Source organism: Canis aureus, chromosome 24, assembly GCF_053574225.1.
Source record: "Canis aureus isolate CA01 chromosome 24, VMU_Caureus_v.1.0, whole genome shotgun sequence".
In the NCBI taxonomy this organism is placed as follows: domain Eukaryota; kingdom Metazoa; phylum Chordata; class Mammalia; order Carnivora; family Canidae; genus Canis; species Canis aureus.
This window is the reverse complement of record NC_135634.1, coordinates 4,659,675-4,677,249: the sequence shown is the minus strand read 5'-3', so window position 1 is coordinate 4,677,249 and position 17,575 is coordinate 4,659,675. Positions and strand designations below refer to the sequence as shown.

Genomic DNA, 17,575 nt, shown 5'->3' with positions numbered 1-17,575 from the left:
GCCCCACTACTTAGTCTGCAGTAAAATCTACCAGTTGATCAGAGTTCTCTGACCATGCACACTGCTTCTGATGAAGCTATACTATACTATACACATGTGAGGATAGATTTTAATGACTGAAAATATGGAAAAAAATTGGAGCAACAGAAACAATGTAGAAAGAAAAAATGTCCAAGTTTTAAATAATACATTAAGTAATGGAAGATGCTGTTGTCATGAAACAAGAACAGGTTAAAAGATTAATACTGGAAAACAAAAGAGTTGTAGAAAATTATAATTTCTGATAACAGAAATACAAATTTAATCAGGATAGAGTTTCCACATCTGTTTTATAAGAGGGAAGAGAAAAAAGAGAGAGAAATATTTAATGATTAAAGGACATTTCCCAGAACTAGAGTATGGACTTGCAGATTTAGAGTGGCTACTGCAAACTTAACAAGATGCATGATAAAGAGCCACATTAAGTCCCCAAAATCATGGTATTTTGAAACACTGTGGAGAAAAAGCTTCCAAAGGGGGATGGGAATAACACCAAACAAAGAATTGAGATTTAGATTATTGTCGGAATTGGACTTCTCCACAGAAACACCGAGTGCCAAAGACAATACAGCAATGCTTTCAAAATCCAGAAGAAAAATGATTTCCAACCTAGAATGCTTTCTCCAGCTAACTATTAGGCAAATGTGAGGGAAGACTAAAGGTGTGTTTCACACACAATATCTCCAGGTTTCTTTCTTAAATGCTTTGGCAGTTTAACAGAGGATGTAATCTACTGCAATGGGGTGCAAACCAAGGAAAAGGAAGAACAGGGACTGTGCAGCAGGCCAGAGAACTAGAAAGGTGAGAGCTGACGAGACGTCTTCAAGAAAAAGGTGACACTGATGCATAATCTGGTGCATCAGAACGTATAGGGAGATATTTTCTACTCCTCACAGAGTGGGAGCCTAAGTGACATGTCCATAGTAAAGGAGTGGATAGAAACTCCAGATATTTATTATCTTCAGGAAAACAGAAAGTACAATAATCATATTGCACAGTATGTCTCAAATATGAATTATCTTTACACAGCTATACCAATCAGTAGTGATCCAACCACAAATTATTTAGAAACTGTATTAGCAGGGTGTGGAGCGTGTACAGGCGTTTAAGAGAACTAATTACATATCTATCAGTTGATTTATTTTGGAAGGTAATATCTAAAACTGAAGAGAGACAGGACTATGCAAACCCATTATTCTGAAGATGAAAGCAAATTCCACAAAGAAACAGTGGAGAGTTCAAAGTGGCTGTAGTTAGGGAGAAGGAACTGGGGACAGAAGGGAGATGGGGGAAGGGACAATGATTTTTTTAGTATAAGCCTTATGGAACTGACTTTAAATTATTAACATGCATAACACTGATTTAAAAAAAAAGCATTCTTGGAACGAATAATCATAAGATTTGTGTGGAATCAGAAAAGACCCCAAATAGCCAGGGTACTATTGAAAAAGAAAACCAGAGCCGGGGGCATCACAATGCCAGATTTCAGGTTGTACTACAAAGCTGTGGTCATCAAGACAGTGTGGTACTGGCACAAAAACAGACACATAGATCAATGCAATGGAATAGAGAACCCAGAAATGGGCCCTCAACTCTTTGGTCAACTAATATTTGACAAAGCAGGAAAGACTATCCACTGGAAAAAAGACAGTCTCTTCAATAAATGGTGCTGGGAAAATTGGACAACCACATGCAGAAGAATGAAACTAGACCATTCTCTTACACCAGACACAAAGATAAACTCAAAATGGTGGAAAGATCTAAATGTGAGAGAAGAATCCATCAAAATCCTAGAGGAGAACATAGGCAACACCCTTTTTGAACTTGGCCACAGCAACTTCTTGCAAGATACATCTATGAAGGCAAGGGAAACAAAAGCAAAAATGAACTATTGGGACTTAATCAAGATAAAAAGCTTCTGCACAGCAAAAGAAAGAGTCAACAAAACTACAAGACAACCTACAGAATGGGAGAAGATATTTGCAAATGACCTATCAGATAAAGGGCTAGTATCCAAGATCTATAAAGAACTTATTAAACTCAACAGCAAAGAAACAATCAATCCAATCATGAAATGGCCAAAAGACATGAACAGAAATTTCACCAAAGAGGACACACACATGGCCAACAATCACATGAGAACATGCTCCGCATCACTTGCCATCAGGGAAATACAAATTAAAACCACAATGAGATCCCACCTCACACTAGTGAGAATGGCAAAAATTAACAAGACAGGAAACAACAAATGTTGGAGAGGATGAGGAGAAAGGGGGACCCTCTTGCACTGTTGGTGGGAATGTGAACTGGTGCAGCCACTCTGGAAAACTGTGTGGAGGTTCCTCAAAGAGTTAAAAATAGAACTGCCCTATGACCCAGCAATTGTACTGCTGGGGATTTACTCCAAAGATACAGATACAGTGAAAAGGCAGGACACCTGCACCCCAATGTTTATAGCAGCAATGTCCACCATAGCCACACTGTGGAAGGAGCCTTGGTGTCCATCGAAAGATGAATGGATAAAGATGATGTGGTTTATGTATACAATGGAATATTCCTCAGCCATTAGAAACGACAAATACCCACCATTTGCTTCGATGTGGATGGAACTGGAGGGTATTAAGCTGAGTGAAGTAAGTCAATCGGAGAAGGACAAACATTGTAGGGTTTAATTCATTCGGGGAATATAAAAAACAGTGAAAGGGATTAAAGGGGAAAAGAGAGAAAATGAGTGGGAAATATCAGTGAGGATGACAGAACATGAGAGACTCCTAACTCTGGGAAATGAGCAAGGGGTAGTGGAAGGGGAGGTGGGCAGGGGGGATGGGGTGATGGGGTGACGGGCACTGAGCAGGGCACTTGATGGGACGAGCACTGGGTGTTATGCTACATGTTGGCAAATCGAACTCCAATAAAACAAACAAATAAAAAAGCATTCATCAGAGAAAGTACATTTTAAGGAATCCATTTTTAAAATTACCGTAAATTCAGTCCAATTATACTTTAATATTAAAAGGAAAGAATTTAGATGGGATACAGTTCTGAGGATGGAGATTATATATATACTTATATGTAACATTACATATATCTTTATTGTTTACCAGAACCCATACTCAGGTCTGTTATTTTGAATCAGAGATGCCTGCCCAGTCTTTCTACTGTAGCTTAATGTTTTCTAATACCTAGCAACTCTACTTGATTTGAATTTCCTGAAAGTTATGAGAAAAATGACAATGAATTTTTGGGATAAATCCTTAAAATGCCAGTCTGAGGTGACACATGGAGATAAAGAAGAGATGTGCAACTTGCTTTCTATAAGTTATGCTGCATAAGAAAGAAATACATTTGTTCTTTAGTCTTTCTTGATTCTAAGTCCAGGACAAAGATGCTTGAATAAAAGTCAGTGATGAAACATTAATATAGTGAAGGGTATACTGCTAATCAAGTTGATATATGCATATTTGGTGGTTCTCATTACACAAAATAAACATATTTGGACCCCAAAGAGAGATGTAAGAGGCTGAATTTTAAATTAGGTCAATACTATTGTTAATCAAATCCAAATAAATATTAAAAAGGCATGCACACAAACATCACATTTATTTATTTTTTTTTTAATTTTTTTTTATTTATTTATGATAGGCACACAGTGAGAGAGAGAGAGGCAGAGACATAGGCAGAGGGAGAAGCAGGCTCCATGCACCGGGAGCCCGATGTGGGATTCGATCCTGGGTCTCCAGGATCGCGCCCTGGGCCAAAGGCAGGCGCCAAACCGCTGCGCCACCCAGGGATCCCCAAACATCACATTTAAAAGAGAAAGTATGAGCATGTTCTTTAACTTAAAAAACCCCCCAAAACTCTAGAATTATGATATCCAATACTGTAACCAGTAGCCAAGTGTGGCTACTGAGTGAGCACTTGAAATGTGGTTAGTGTGATTGGAGGTGTACTTTAGTTTGAAGACATAGTACAAAGAAAAATATGTGAAATACCAGATTATTTTTTCATACTGAGGGCATGCCAAAATGAATTTTTTTTCTATAAAGATTTTAGTTACTTATTTGAGAGAGAGTATGCCCAGGCACACATTAGCAATGGGGAGGGGCAGAGGGAAAGGGAAACACAGAGAATCTGAGAGGGAGAATCTCCGTTGAACAGGGAGCCCAACACAGGGCTGGATCCCAGGAACCTGAGATCATGACCTCAGCCAAAGGCAGATGCTTAACCAACTGAGCCACTCAGGTGCTCTGAAATGACATTTTTATATTGTGTTAAAGTACACTATTAAAATAAATTTCATGTGTTTCTTTTTATTTTTTTTAATGTGGCTACTAGAATATTTAAAATTATATAAATGTCTCAGATTATATTATAATGGCCATTATATTACAGAACAGACATTATATTGCTAGAACAATTCTGACAAGAGAAGCTTTATGAGGGGAGCCGGGGTGGCTCAATAAGCATCTGCCTTCGGGTCAGGTCATAATCTCGGGGTCCTCGGATCAAGCTCAGCATCAGGCTCTCTGCTTAGTGGGTTGTATGCTTCTCCCTCTCCCTCTACTGCTCCCTCTGCGTCAAATAAATAAATAAAACCTTAAAATAAAAAAAAAAAAGAAAAAAAAAACTTCATGATTTTTAAGTTATCAACCCTAATTATCAACTCTAACCCTAAATGTCCTCAACCCTCAGTCCCCAACTTCCTTTCAAACTACAGAGAACCTAGTACTTTGACTCTAGTTCTGGACCAAAAGCTGATTGAAAAATATCTAATGTAGAGGGAGGGCTTTATTTCTAGAGTGGCTTCTTCAATTAGATTCTCTGATTGTGGAGTCAATTAACTATCAATCTATTTTATTTTTTAACATAACAGAAACATGTATCTGAATTTGAAGATCAAATATACATTACTTAAAAATTTTCAATCTATGAAAAAAAGATTAAAAACCATGTATGAGAATTTTAATTCTGAAATGATAGTTTCTTACAGTTATGGGGGGGTGGTCATATGACACCTATTTCTAGGGAGATAATAGATCTTTGCAAACAGATGCACAAAAGTTATAGAAACTATAAAAGTGAACATCCATTGGAATAATTATTCAGATTCTCACCATGAACACAACTCCCACAGAACCAATGGGTAATACTAAGTATTAACTTTCCAACAATATTTATTGAGCAGCTGTAATGTGCCAGGTACTGTTAGATAGTGGGATATACTAGCAAGCAAAATCAGATGGGATTCTTGTCCTTTTGGAGCTTGTTTTAATAGAGAAAAAGAAAATTCTGCAAATAAAAAGAAAACTACAGGTGTGACCTGTGAAGAAGGGCTATGGTACTGCAACAGCACACAATTAGGGGTGTCTGATTTGTTTGGAAAGAGAGGATTGGTTGCTCTAAGGAAGAGCTGAAGAAGTTGGGAAGGGAAGGGTCCCATGTGGAGACACAGGTAGGCTGGATTATGCAGCATCTCTCAAGGCCACGGGAAGGCACGGAAGGATTTTAAGAAAAGAGGTGCATTTGATTGATCACTTTTAAGTTTTGAAAAGACTCCTTGGGCAGCATAGGCAATGATGGGTGTGCTGGATGCTGATGGGGAAGATGAAGAGAAACAAAGGGACACAAAAGCTAAAATCAAGAGGCCTGGGCCATGAACTGGGGAATGTCAGAGCTGACTGCAAGGTTTCAAGCTTCTGTGTATCAGTGTTATTCACTAAACAGGCAGAGAGCTGAGGCGAGGTCTGGGATAAAGATAGGCCGGAGGACCAGGATATGTCAAGAGAGTGCTCAGAAGTATGGAACACTGCTGATGGGTTAATTAAGACAGTAAGTGGTCATATCACATGACCTCTCGGTTTCATGACAGGAGGTCCCTAGATGCTAAGATGGAGGGATGGGGAAAAATCCATATTGAGGTGGGGTGAGACATGAGTGGGAAGAGAGAAAACAGAAGACACAGGGCACTCTTTCAATAAAAGGCTGGCTGTAAAAGAGGTCTGGAGCTGGAGGGGCACTAAGCGGGTGGTCAATGGAGAGAGGTTTTGTTTGTTTTTAATGGTAAGAGAAATTGAAGCTTGTTTTGAAAACGGATGGGAAAGACAAGAAAAGATGGTTGACAGGAAAAGACAAGACAAGTAAGTGAACAGGATGAAGTTCTTAAGAAGGCAGAAGGGGATGCAGAGGTTGGTCACAGGCAGGAGAAGGAACTTACTACTAAAAAGGAAAGAATGAAAAGAAAACAGGTGCCCTCTTCTGTTTTGATATTTATGGGCTTTTTTTTTCTTTACAGGAAGATATAGACGCCTAAGGAAACAGGATGTTTCCAGGCCTTTTGATCTATACGGTCCACAATTAAAGTGAATAAATTAACTTTATACCATGTGTTTAGTTTGAGATTTTGAAAACAAGATCCAACTCAGGAAAAGAATAAAGGCATAGATTAACTTTACATATGTAAGTGTCAATTTTGTTTAAACCTCAATGTTCCTTCTGAGAATGTAGGGCTGCTTCTTATGACCTGGAATAGCTGCTGTGTAAGACATGCCCAATACATCTGGTTAGGAACTTACCATCGTTCAATGTGTAGAGATGAAAACGTCCGTGAAGCTGCTTCTCGAGTAAATAATTTGAACCCACACTGTGTGTCTCTGATTCCTTTGACACAAAGGAACCATACCAGAAAGTGGAACCCATACATGAGCAGAGTACGGAAGTAAGAACGCTGAAACAAAACCAAAATATAAATGACTTTTCCATTAATCTATAAAGGACAATTGAAAACACCTGGCTGCAGACAACTGCATTTTAATATTTAATTGGCTGTGTAGACCTTACATATGACACCACTGTTTCATTAGCTTCACTGGCAAAGTATAGTGAAGAAACTCTGAGGATGCCTACTCCTTACCACAGGGCAGAGGGACCAGGGAAGTAGCTATTCATTTTGCGAAGATTCAAGAAGAAACAGACAAGAAGAATCACAGTACATGTGAGAGGCCAGGGCTTTAATCTACCAGGAGATTATCATAACTCTTTTGGGCTGCTAAGAACCCGGAGAGCATCTCATTTGTCTACATACTTTGTGCTTTGGATATATTTCAGTTTCAAAAACGGTGAGAGAGAGAGTTGGGACACCTGAGTGACTCAATTAAGTGGGTGCCTGAGGCTCAAGTCATGATCTCAGGGTCCTGGGATGGAGAACCAGGCTGGGCTTCCCATTCAGCAGGGAGCCTGCTTCTCCCTCTCCCTCTGCCCACCCCTGCCCCACCTCACTCATGCTCCAGTGCTCGCTTTTTCTCAAATAAATACTTAAAAAAAAAAGAAAAAAAAAAAAGAAAAAAAGGTGACACCTACTGGAACATCTTGGAAAAACGAAACACTATGATTTAAACCTAGAGTTCTATGCCTAGTTAATGAGAATACTGATCAAAGAAGTGCAGCAGAATATCACAAAAGTCAGAGTAAGAAGGAGTCTGAAACGAGTCTTTCTAACTAGAAATAGATAATGGATATTCAACTTAAGTAGTCTTTAATTCTACTTGAGTGTTCATATTATTAGTAATTAATTTTGTTATGAGTAGTAGCATGACTTAATATTCCATTATTTATTAAATATTGCAAACTTTAAAACTAAGAATAATGAAGCATTATTATCATTGTATTCAAGACTCTCCTAGTTAGGATTAAAAGGATCTCTTAAAATTTTCTATAATGTAATAGATCCATGGAATGATATACTATATATGCACACTGGGAACCTAATAAGAGTCTATGTAGAACATTTACCATTTCATTTTATTATTTCCCTTCCTTCTTTTGGTTCTTGCTTTTTATAACTGTAATCTTTAGTATCATTCTTCATTTATATGGCTTTTTCTATCATTATCAAATGGAACCATGACTAACCAGTGATAACACAACAAAGCAGAGAAAGCTACTGACCTGAGCAGACCTCAGGTCTATATTTGAATCTTGGCTGCAATAATATTTAGCAGGGTGACCTTGAGCAAATTATTTCAACTCTTTCCAGCCTACTTTCCTCATCTATCAAATGGGAAAGAAAATGCCCACCCCACAATGTTATTGTAAAGATTAAATGAGATAATATTCAAGCCTTTAGCCAACTGTTTGGCACAGACAGTAACAGGAACTCAATAAATGTTTTTAATAAAGGAAGAAGGCTTGAAAGCTCACTTTAACCTCCTGACCACAATTTCACTTGTGCATTATATAGGGCAGGAAGGGAAGGAAAAATAAAATAATTATCTGTAAGGTATGTGAAACACAGTTTTTAAGCATGTGTGTATTTCTCTATGTTTTTATTATATTTCATATCAAAGAGGAAAAAGTCAAATAACACAGTGAAACAAGATATCTGCAGTACATGTAACTGAAAATGAGTAGTATCCATTCTTTCTATGTTAGAAAAATAAAATTTTAGAATTCTCTAGAAATAAAAAATAAAAACGAGTACAATCCTAAAGCAGACTGGACACAACCTAAGAGTAGCTCATAGAAAAGTAGCCTTATAAACATATTAAACAATGGTCATTCTCATTAGTGACCAATAAAACCAAATTTTAACTACAGCATGACACCATATTATACCAATCAAACTGGCCAACTCTATAAAGAATCACAGCATTAAATCTTTTGTTAGAATATGGAGTGTTGGGGATACTCCACTAGTGGGAGTATAAATTGATCATCACTTTGGAGAAGAATTATGCAAAATGTTTGTAAACTGTAAAATAAACTTTTTGGAAGGATCTAGCACTTCTCATTTATCACCTAGAATTATTAGTTATGTTCTGATATAAATAGGTCTTACCTCTCTAAGCAGATAGGGCAGAAACCTCATCTTAAAATACTTTGGTAATCTCACAACAGCTTGCTCAGTGCCTTCCATATAAAATATTTCCAATAAATGCTGGTTGACTGATTAAACCTCCAAAAGAGCATTTATGCTTAGGAAAGGAAAAATTGAAATCGAAAGATAGAAAAATTAAAATTAAAAGGTAGAAAAAATAATGCCTATAAACTATTCTTGAATGATTTTTAATGCGATTTAGGTGTGCTTACTAGTTACCAGATGAAAATATTCTATGACTACTTTTGCTTGGATCTTAATAGAAGATTTTTATTTGCTTTAGGATAATGGTTATTTTTTAAAAATCAGAAACACATGGAGATCACATGAGGACCTTATTTGATTTCTAACATATTGAAAGCACAACAAGGTAAACGACAAACAATAAGATCTCCCTTTACTTTTTATAACCTTGCAAAATATCTTAAAATTTACAAGATATCTAAAATATATTATGGAACAGACTTAGTTCAATAAAACTAACAAAGTCATAGAGTAATATTATATAAACCTCTGAAGTAGACATTTAAAAATATGAAAAAAATTCACTGCTTTAATATTAATAATAATCTGATGTGGATAAAATGAAAACAAGGAATTCAGGTGAAATTTAAAGCTGACTGGTACTTTCAATATCTTAAAATAAATTCAAAGAAGTCCCAAGACTTAAGCTAAGACTTTAAAGAAAATCTGAAGACATCAAATAAACACTAATGGATTCTATTCTGAATCCTTTAAAAATGATAAGTGCAAGAATACTCAGACAATATAAACATCCCTGGTATAACTGTTATAAAGAACATGTGGCATACAGATTCACTGAAGATGGTAAGGACTCCAGAGAAGCTGTATCATGTTTGTCTTCCAAGGGAGCAGTAGAACAGATGGTAGGATTAACAGAGAATATGTCTAAAAGTATTCAGGATAGAGAGATCTGAAAACTATGCAATTAAGCTATTGAAGTTGCTGTTCACTATCTTCATTAATTCTTTTATAATTTCCTCACTGTCCACAGACTAATCACCATGCAAAGGTTTATACTGTGTATAGCACCTTAAGAGAAACCTGGAGTGGTTCAGGAAGAGAACACCATACTGCACTTTCTTCCACATGTGGCAGGTGGAGATGACCTTTTCTAAGGTAGGCAGGGTTCTATGACAGTAAGCAGGACTACTTGAACTACAAACCTACAGAGCAGCAGTCATGTGTAACATCTGCAGTAGACAACTGCTGGTTTCTCACCAGTGGATCAGTTTTCCTTCCTTTCTATAGTGTAGCAGCTGATTCTGTGGGCTTCAAGATTTTTTTTTTTTTTAAGATTTTATTTATTTATTCAGAGAGAGAGAGAGAGAGAGAGAGGCAGAGATACAGGCAGAGGGAGAAACAGGCATCATACAGAGAGCCTGACGTGGGACTCGATCCAGGGTCTCCAGGATCATGCCCTGGGCTGCAGGCGGTGCTAAACCACTGCACCACCAGGGCTGCCCTGATTCTGTGGGCTTCAAAGGCTCTAAATCAATCACTAAGTTTTACAGATGGAGGAACAGATGAACGGATGACAAAATAAATGATAAATACAAAGATCCTGGGATAGTTCCCTTGAGGTCTAGCTAAAAGCAGCACTAGATAAAAAGGAAATATAGACCACAGCACAGCCTTATTTAACTACTATCACTAGGAAAAATTCAGAGTTTTCAACTAATGGAAGTTCTAAGTGAAAAGAATTTACACCATTAAAAACAAAACCAAAAACGTGGTTCCTTTCTACTGCCGCCATATAAATATTTGGAACCTAAATATAGGTCCCAGCTATCTCTTGCCTAGAGATTATTTCATTAACTTTCTAATTACTAAAAAAAAAAAAAAAACAAAAAAAAAAAACAAAAACTTTCTAATTACTCTCTTGCTTCCTATTTTGTCGTATCCTTTTTTTCCTTTACCAAATATATTATCTTTTTTCCTCCTATTATGTTTTTTTAAAAGAAAAAAAATTATTCATAAAACCATTAAATACCAGCCTAGTCTTAAGTGTTTTTGTTTACAGATATTTTTGCATAAATAATTATGCTGTATTTATTCTTTTTTTCTCATACAACTTAATATTTTGGGTATTGAATGGGTATTGAACAGCAAGTTGAATGGTTCACAAATGCATAATTTGGAAAAGTTTGTCTTATATTAAGAACTGAATGGGGACTCTAGTATCTTAAAAAATAAATAAATAAGAGCTGTTTGCATCTTAAGTCAAAGTAAAGTCTACATACTTTTTGTATACTTATTTAAAAAAACCCAATGTGGGGATCCCTGGGTGGCTCAGCGGTTTAGTGCCTGTCTTTGGCCCAAGGCGCGATCCTGGAGTCCCGGGATCGGGTCCTGCGTCGGGCTCCCTGCATGGAGCCTGCTTCTCCCTCTGCCTGTGTCTCTGCCTCTCTCTCTATGTCTATCATCAATCAATCAATCAATCAATCAATCTTTAAAAAACAACAACAACAACAACAAAAAAACACCAATGTTATTATATAGTCTCCACGGTCATCTGTTTTATTGGCTGCATGGTATTCCATCCAGGAGAAATATCTATTTATATTTTCTATATTTAAAATTTAGTATTTTATAGTTTATTGTTTTATAATTACAAAATAATGTAAACATCTTGGACATATACTTTTCCTTTCCTTATCCCTTGTTTATCAGCAAACTGATGAAGTTGGACTAGCTAATCTCTAAGCAATCTTTCAATTTTAGATTTCTAGGAATATGATATTCTCTATGGTTAATAGCTTACCTTTTTCAAATATCACTAAGAGTCTACAGAGGCAGAGAACACTGGATTACATTAGAAGACATTAAAATAACTGATTTTTTAAGAGTCTAGGTTTCCACACTTGAGTATAATCCTTAAGAGGTTCTATGACCCTGCCATCAGTGTATGTTAAAAAAAATTGTAATTTCTTCACATCTTATTTCAGAATCATTGAGGGAAAGATTTAGCCTTTTATTCTGTTAGTTCTCAAACTCTGGTATGCATAAGGTTGGCCTGGGAAATTATTAAAAATATAGATTCCTGGTTCATCCCTATAATCTGATTCAGTGTGTCTAGGACTGGCTAGAAATATGCATGTTAAAACTAAACAAAACTCCCCAGGTAATTTTGACCTTGCATTAAAAAATACTGCCTTATTTTTTTTATCTATTTGACCACTCTAGTAGATGAACTATTAAGAATATAATGGACAGGTTGGGAAGGCGTAGCGGACGGAGTCGATTCAACGGGGTTCCGGGCTGGGCTATGGAGCAAGTAAATGAGCTGAAAGAGAAGGGCAATAAGGCCCTGAGTGTGGGCAACATCGATGACGCACTGCAGTGCTACTCTGAGGCCATTAAGTTAGATCCCCAAAACCATGTGCTCTGTAGCAATTGCTCCGCAGCATACGCCAAGAAAGGAGACTACCAGAAGGCTTATGAGGATGGCTGCAAAACAGAGGACTTAAGGCCCAACTAGGGCAAGGGCTATTTGAGGAAGGCTGCAGCCCTTGAGTTCTTAAACCGATTTGAAGAAGCCAAGCAAATCTACGAAGAGGGTTTAAAACATGAAGCAAAAGCAAATAATCCTCAGCTCAAAGAGGGCTTATAGAATATGGAGGCTCGGGTGGCAGAATGGAAATTCATGAACCCTTTCAACATGCCCAATCTGTAACAGAAATTGGAGAGTGATCGCAGGACAAGGACACTGCTCGCTGATCCTACCTACCGGGAGCTGATAGAGCAACTACGAAACAAGCCATCTGACTTGGGCACGAAACTGCAAGATCCCCGGATTATGACTAGACTACTCTGAGCGTCCTGCTGGGTGTGGATCTGGGCAGTATGGATGAGGAAGAGGAAGTTGGAACACCTCCCCCACCTCCTCCTCCCAGGAAGGACACCAAGCCAGAGCCAATGGAAGAAGATCTTCCAGAGAATAAGAAGCAGGTGCTGAAAGAGCAAGAGCTAGGGAACGAAGCCTACAAGAAGAAAGACTTTGACACAGCCTTGAAGCACTATGACAGAACCAAGAACCTGGACCCCACCAAAATGACTTACATGACCAATCAAGTAGCTGTGTACTTCGAGAAGGGCAACTACTGTAAATGCGGGGAGCTTTGTGAGAAGGCCATCGAAGTGGGGCGAGAAAACTGGGACTATCACAGATTGCCAAAGCTTATGCTCGAATTGGCAACTCCTACTTCAAGGAAGAAAAGTACAAGGCTGCCATCCATTTCTATAACAAGTCTTTGGCAGAGCACCGGACCCCAGATGTGCTCAAGAAATGTCAACAGGCAGAGAAAATTCTGAAGGAGCAAGAGCGGCTGGCTTACATAAACCCAGATCTGGCCTTGAAGGAGAAGAACAAAGGCAATGAATGTTTTCAGAAAGGGGACTATCCCCAGGCCATGAAGCATTATACAGAAGCCATCAGACGGAATCCAAAAGATGCCAAATTGTACAGCAATCGAGCTGCCTGCTACACCAAACTCCTGGAGTTTCAGCTGGCGCTCAAGGACTGTGAGGAATGTATCCAGCTAGAGCCGGCCTTCATCAAGGGGTACACTCGGAAAGCAGCTGCCCTGGAGGCAATGAAGGACTACAGAAAAGCCATGGATGTCTACCAGAAGGCGTTAGATCTGGACTCCAACTGTAAGGAAGCAGCAGACAGTTACCAGCACTGTATGATGGCCCAGTACAACCGCCACAAGAGCCCCAAAGACGTGAAGCGACGGGCCATGGCTGACCCTGAGGTGCAGCAGATAATGAGTGACCCGGCCATGTGGCTTATCCTGGAGCAGATGCAGAAGGACCCTCAGGCACTCAGCGAACACTTAAAAAATCCTGTAATAACACAGAAGATCCAGAAGCTGATGGATGTGGGTCTGACTGCAATTCGGTGATGACTTGCTCATCATTCCCTTCTCTTCGCCCTCATGTGGAAAGAGGAGCTGGGATGGCGGCAAGTCCCACGGAGCATAGGGGAGAGCAGGGGAAAGTGAACAACTTCTCTCTATATATTTATATAGACCTATGTGGAAGACACAGAGACTCGTACTCATGTTACACTGCCGCTGCCTCTGGGCCCTCCCAGCACACGCATGGTCTCTTCCGCTGTCCCCTGGGTTCCCTGTTCCCTTCCCCAACTTCAGTCACTGTCTAAGCTGCTCTCCCATAGTTGGTTATTTTTTATTTGGGGCAGTGGGCATGTATGGGGAGGGGATGCTATTCTTCCCCGACCTCAGGTCCCAATTGTCCTCATGTTGTTAACTCCACATGCCCTTCTCCAATAAAACAAACCAGTTGGGTGTGGTTATATATATATATATATATATATATAAAAAAAAAAAAGAATATAATGGACAATTACTGGGCTTGACACACTGGACCCAGATATTTAACCCAGATATTTAAGTGAAAATATAAATAAAATAATTTTTTAAAAATTATACATAATAATTCCTTAATATATTTTTTCCTCCCAATATATTCCAGCTTTTCTAGCCTAATATACAAATAACAAAATGAAGAATTTAAGGCCTATGGTGAAGGTAGTCACAATTTCTTTAGTTTTAAAGTACAGCACTTTTCTAAGAGGAATAAAGTTAAAAAAAAAAAAAGATAACAAAATACTTTAAATGAAACCCAAAATATAGTACTTGAAGTATGCCAATGTCAGAAAAACTATAGGCAAGTCGAATGGCTCACAAATCCATCATTTAGAAAAGTTTGTTTTATATTAGAACTGAATGGGGACTCTTGTATTTTAAAAAATAAATAAATAAATAAATAAATAAATAAATAAATAAATAAATAAAGAGCTGTTTGCATCTGAAGTCAAAGTCTACATACGTTTTGTATACTTATTAAAAAAACCCAAAAACTCAATTCCTAAACATGCTAATCTTTCACAAACTTTCCAATAAAAAAATTCCTTTGAAAGGAAACTCATTTTTATAAGATTAAATATGAAAGCTTATTTTTTGCTAATAAGTATTAAAAGAAAAATAATCTGCTGATCCATGCCAGTTAGTGAAAGCCTTACCTGAGCAATTGATTCTTTTTCCAAATGAGCTCGAGATCCACATGCAATAGCCATTTGTTCCTGAAGAAAAATAAAATGATTTTTCAGTATTTGAATATTGTATTTGAATATCAGTATTAAATATCATTAATAAAAATATTTTCAATCCAAGTCATCTCATTTTTTAGATACTATTTTTTTAAGGTCACATTAAAATCTTTATTTATTTTTAAAAGATTTTTATTAATCTATTCATGAGAGACAGAGAGAGAGAGAGAGGCAGAGACCCAGGCAGAGGGAGAAGCAGGCTCCAAACCATTGAGCCACCCAGGGATCCCACAGTAAAATCTTTCAAGGTTTACTTAGATGTTCAGAGTATGTACAGCTTCAAGAAGCCAATTATACTTAATAAGAGGATAATATTCAGGGCTAAATATCAGGGACATGTACTACTTTAAATTCATATTTTTAAATGATTTTTCTGATTAAAAATATATTAAGGTCATTAGAAGGAAAAGGTAGTGGTATTAGAAAAATGGTATCTTTCTTGGGTGTTGACTTAATAAGTTTTTTTTTTTAATTTATTTTTTATTGGTGTTCAATTTGCCAACATAGAGAATAACACCCAGTGCTCATCCGATAAAGTGCCCCCATCAGTGCCCGGCACTCAGTCACCCCCACCCCCCACCCACCTCCCTTTCTACCACCCTTGGTACATTTCCCAGAGTTGTAGAGAAAGCAGAACCCTCTTGCACTGTTGGTGGGAATGTGAACTGGTGCAGCCACCTGGAAAACTGTGTGGAGGGTCCTCAAAGAGTTAAACATAGATCTGCCCTACGACCCAGCAATTGCACTGCTGGGGATTTACTCCAAAGATACAGATGCAGTGAAACGCCGGGACACCTGCACCCCAATGTTTATAGCAGCAATGTCCACAATAGCCAAACTGTGGAAGGAGCTCGGTGTCCATCAAAAGATGAATGGATAAAGAAGATGTGGTCTACGTATACAATGGAATATTACTCAGCCATTAGAAACGACAAATACCCACCATTTGCTTCGATGTGGATGGAACTGGAGGATATTATGCTGAGTGAAATAAGTCAATTGGAGAAGGACAAACATTATATAGTCTCATTCATTTGGGGAATATAGAAAATAGTGAAAGGGACTAAAGGGGAAAGGAGAGAAAATGAGTGGGAAATATCAGAGAGGGAGACAGAGCATGAGAGACTCCTAACTCTGGGAAACGAACAAGGGGTGGTGGAAAGGGAGGGGGGTGGGGGGGAGGGTGGAGTGACTGGGTGCCGGGCACTGATGGGGGCACTTTATCGGATGAGCACTGGGTGTTATTCTATATGTTGGCAAATTGAACTCCAATAAAAATAAATTAAAAAAAAAAAAAGAAAGAAAAATGGTATCTGTAAATGGTATGATTATACATAACCATTACATTCTGGAAAACCCAAGATTATCAACTGAAAAACTACAAACATTAAGGAAATTTAAGATGATGAGTGGGCATAAAATGAATATATGAATATATATATATATATATACACACATATATATAAAATTAGTCTTCATATATACAAACAATAATCAGAAAACATAATGGAGACAGTATTTGTAACATCCATAAGAAAGAAAAATCTTAGAAATAAACTTTACAAAAATGTGGCAATATCTTAAGTAAAGAAAACATGTACATGCTACCAAGAGAAACAAAAGAATCCAGAACAAAGAAAGGCATACCATGATCATGAATGAGAAGATGTGATGATGGTATCAAAAATCAATTCTCCTTAAAATTAATATTTAAGTCCATACTAATAGAAATGTCAAAATAATTTTTCACTGAACTAGATAAGCAATTTGTAAGACTTAATATTGAAAAATAAAGAATCAGAAGAGCCAGGAAAAATCTAATAATGAGGAAGGACCAGCCTTAAGGGATTTAATATATAGTATAAGCTATAATAATTAAAACTAAAGTACTAGAATGTTAATAGATAAATTCATGGACCAGAATAGAATGCAAAGACTAGAAACACACACACACACACACACACACACACACACACACACACACACATACACGGATAACTAGATACAATAAAGATGACATTTTCAATCAGTGGGGAAAAGATGAACTGATAAATGCTGTGGGACATTGGGTAGCTTCTTGGAAACCAAATTAAGTTTTATGAACCTGAGCCTCATACTGAATAGTATTTAAGTGTAAAATATCAGGAATGATTTTTAAAATGATCTCAAGGACAACATAAGTACATGAAATCTATAAGAAAAGGTAAATCAATTTGATAATAAATTTTTTGAAAATTACATGGCAAAACAAAAATCCAAGCACATTCAAAGTTAAAAGACATATAAATTGGGGGTAATTCTGGTAATTTATATTACAGACAAGAGGATAATTTCCAAAATGCTAAAGTACCCCTATGAATTATTTAAAAAGTACCCTGAGAACTCAGTTGGAAAAGAGGCAAAGTTTATAAACAGAGTGTTCATAAAAGAGGAAGTGAAAATAGCTCTTAAACAACTGAAAACATCCTTAATCACATGTATCCCAAAAGCAATGCAAATAAAACCTA

At 37.4% G+C, this 17,575-nt stretch overlaps 1 protein-coding gene and 1 pseudogene across 4 annotated transcripts in view; one reads left to right on the top strand and one right to left on the bottom strand.

The window, feature by feature from the left end:
- ALG5 (ALG5 dolichyl-phosphate beta-glucosyltransferase) overlaps window positions 1-17,575 on the bottom strand; it is a 48,655-nt gene that overhangs the window by 4,976 nt on the left and 26,104 nt on the right. For all 4 annotated transcript variants that reach the window (XM_077868017.1, XM_077868016.1, XM_077868015.1 and 1 more), the window contains exons 7-8: window positions 14,982-15,041; window positions 6,612-6,763 (exon numbers count right to left, since the gene is read on the bottom strand). In XM_077868017.1, coding sequence (XP_077724143.1) covers window positions 6,612-6,763; window positions 14,982-15,041 — 212 coding nt within the window. The remainder of the gene's footprint in view (window positions 1-6,611; window positions 6,764-14,981; window positions 15,042-17,575) is intronic.
- On the top strand, window positions 12,126-13,961 carry LOC144295670 (stress-induced-phosphoprotein 1 pseudogene; annotated as a pseudogene).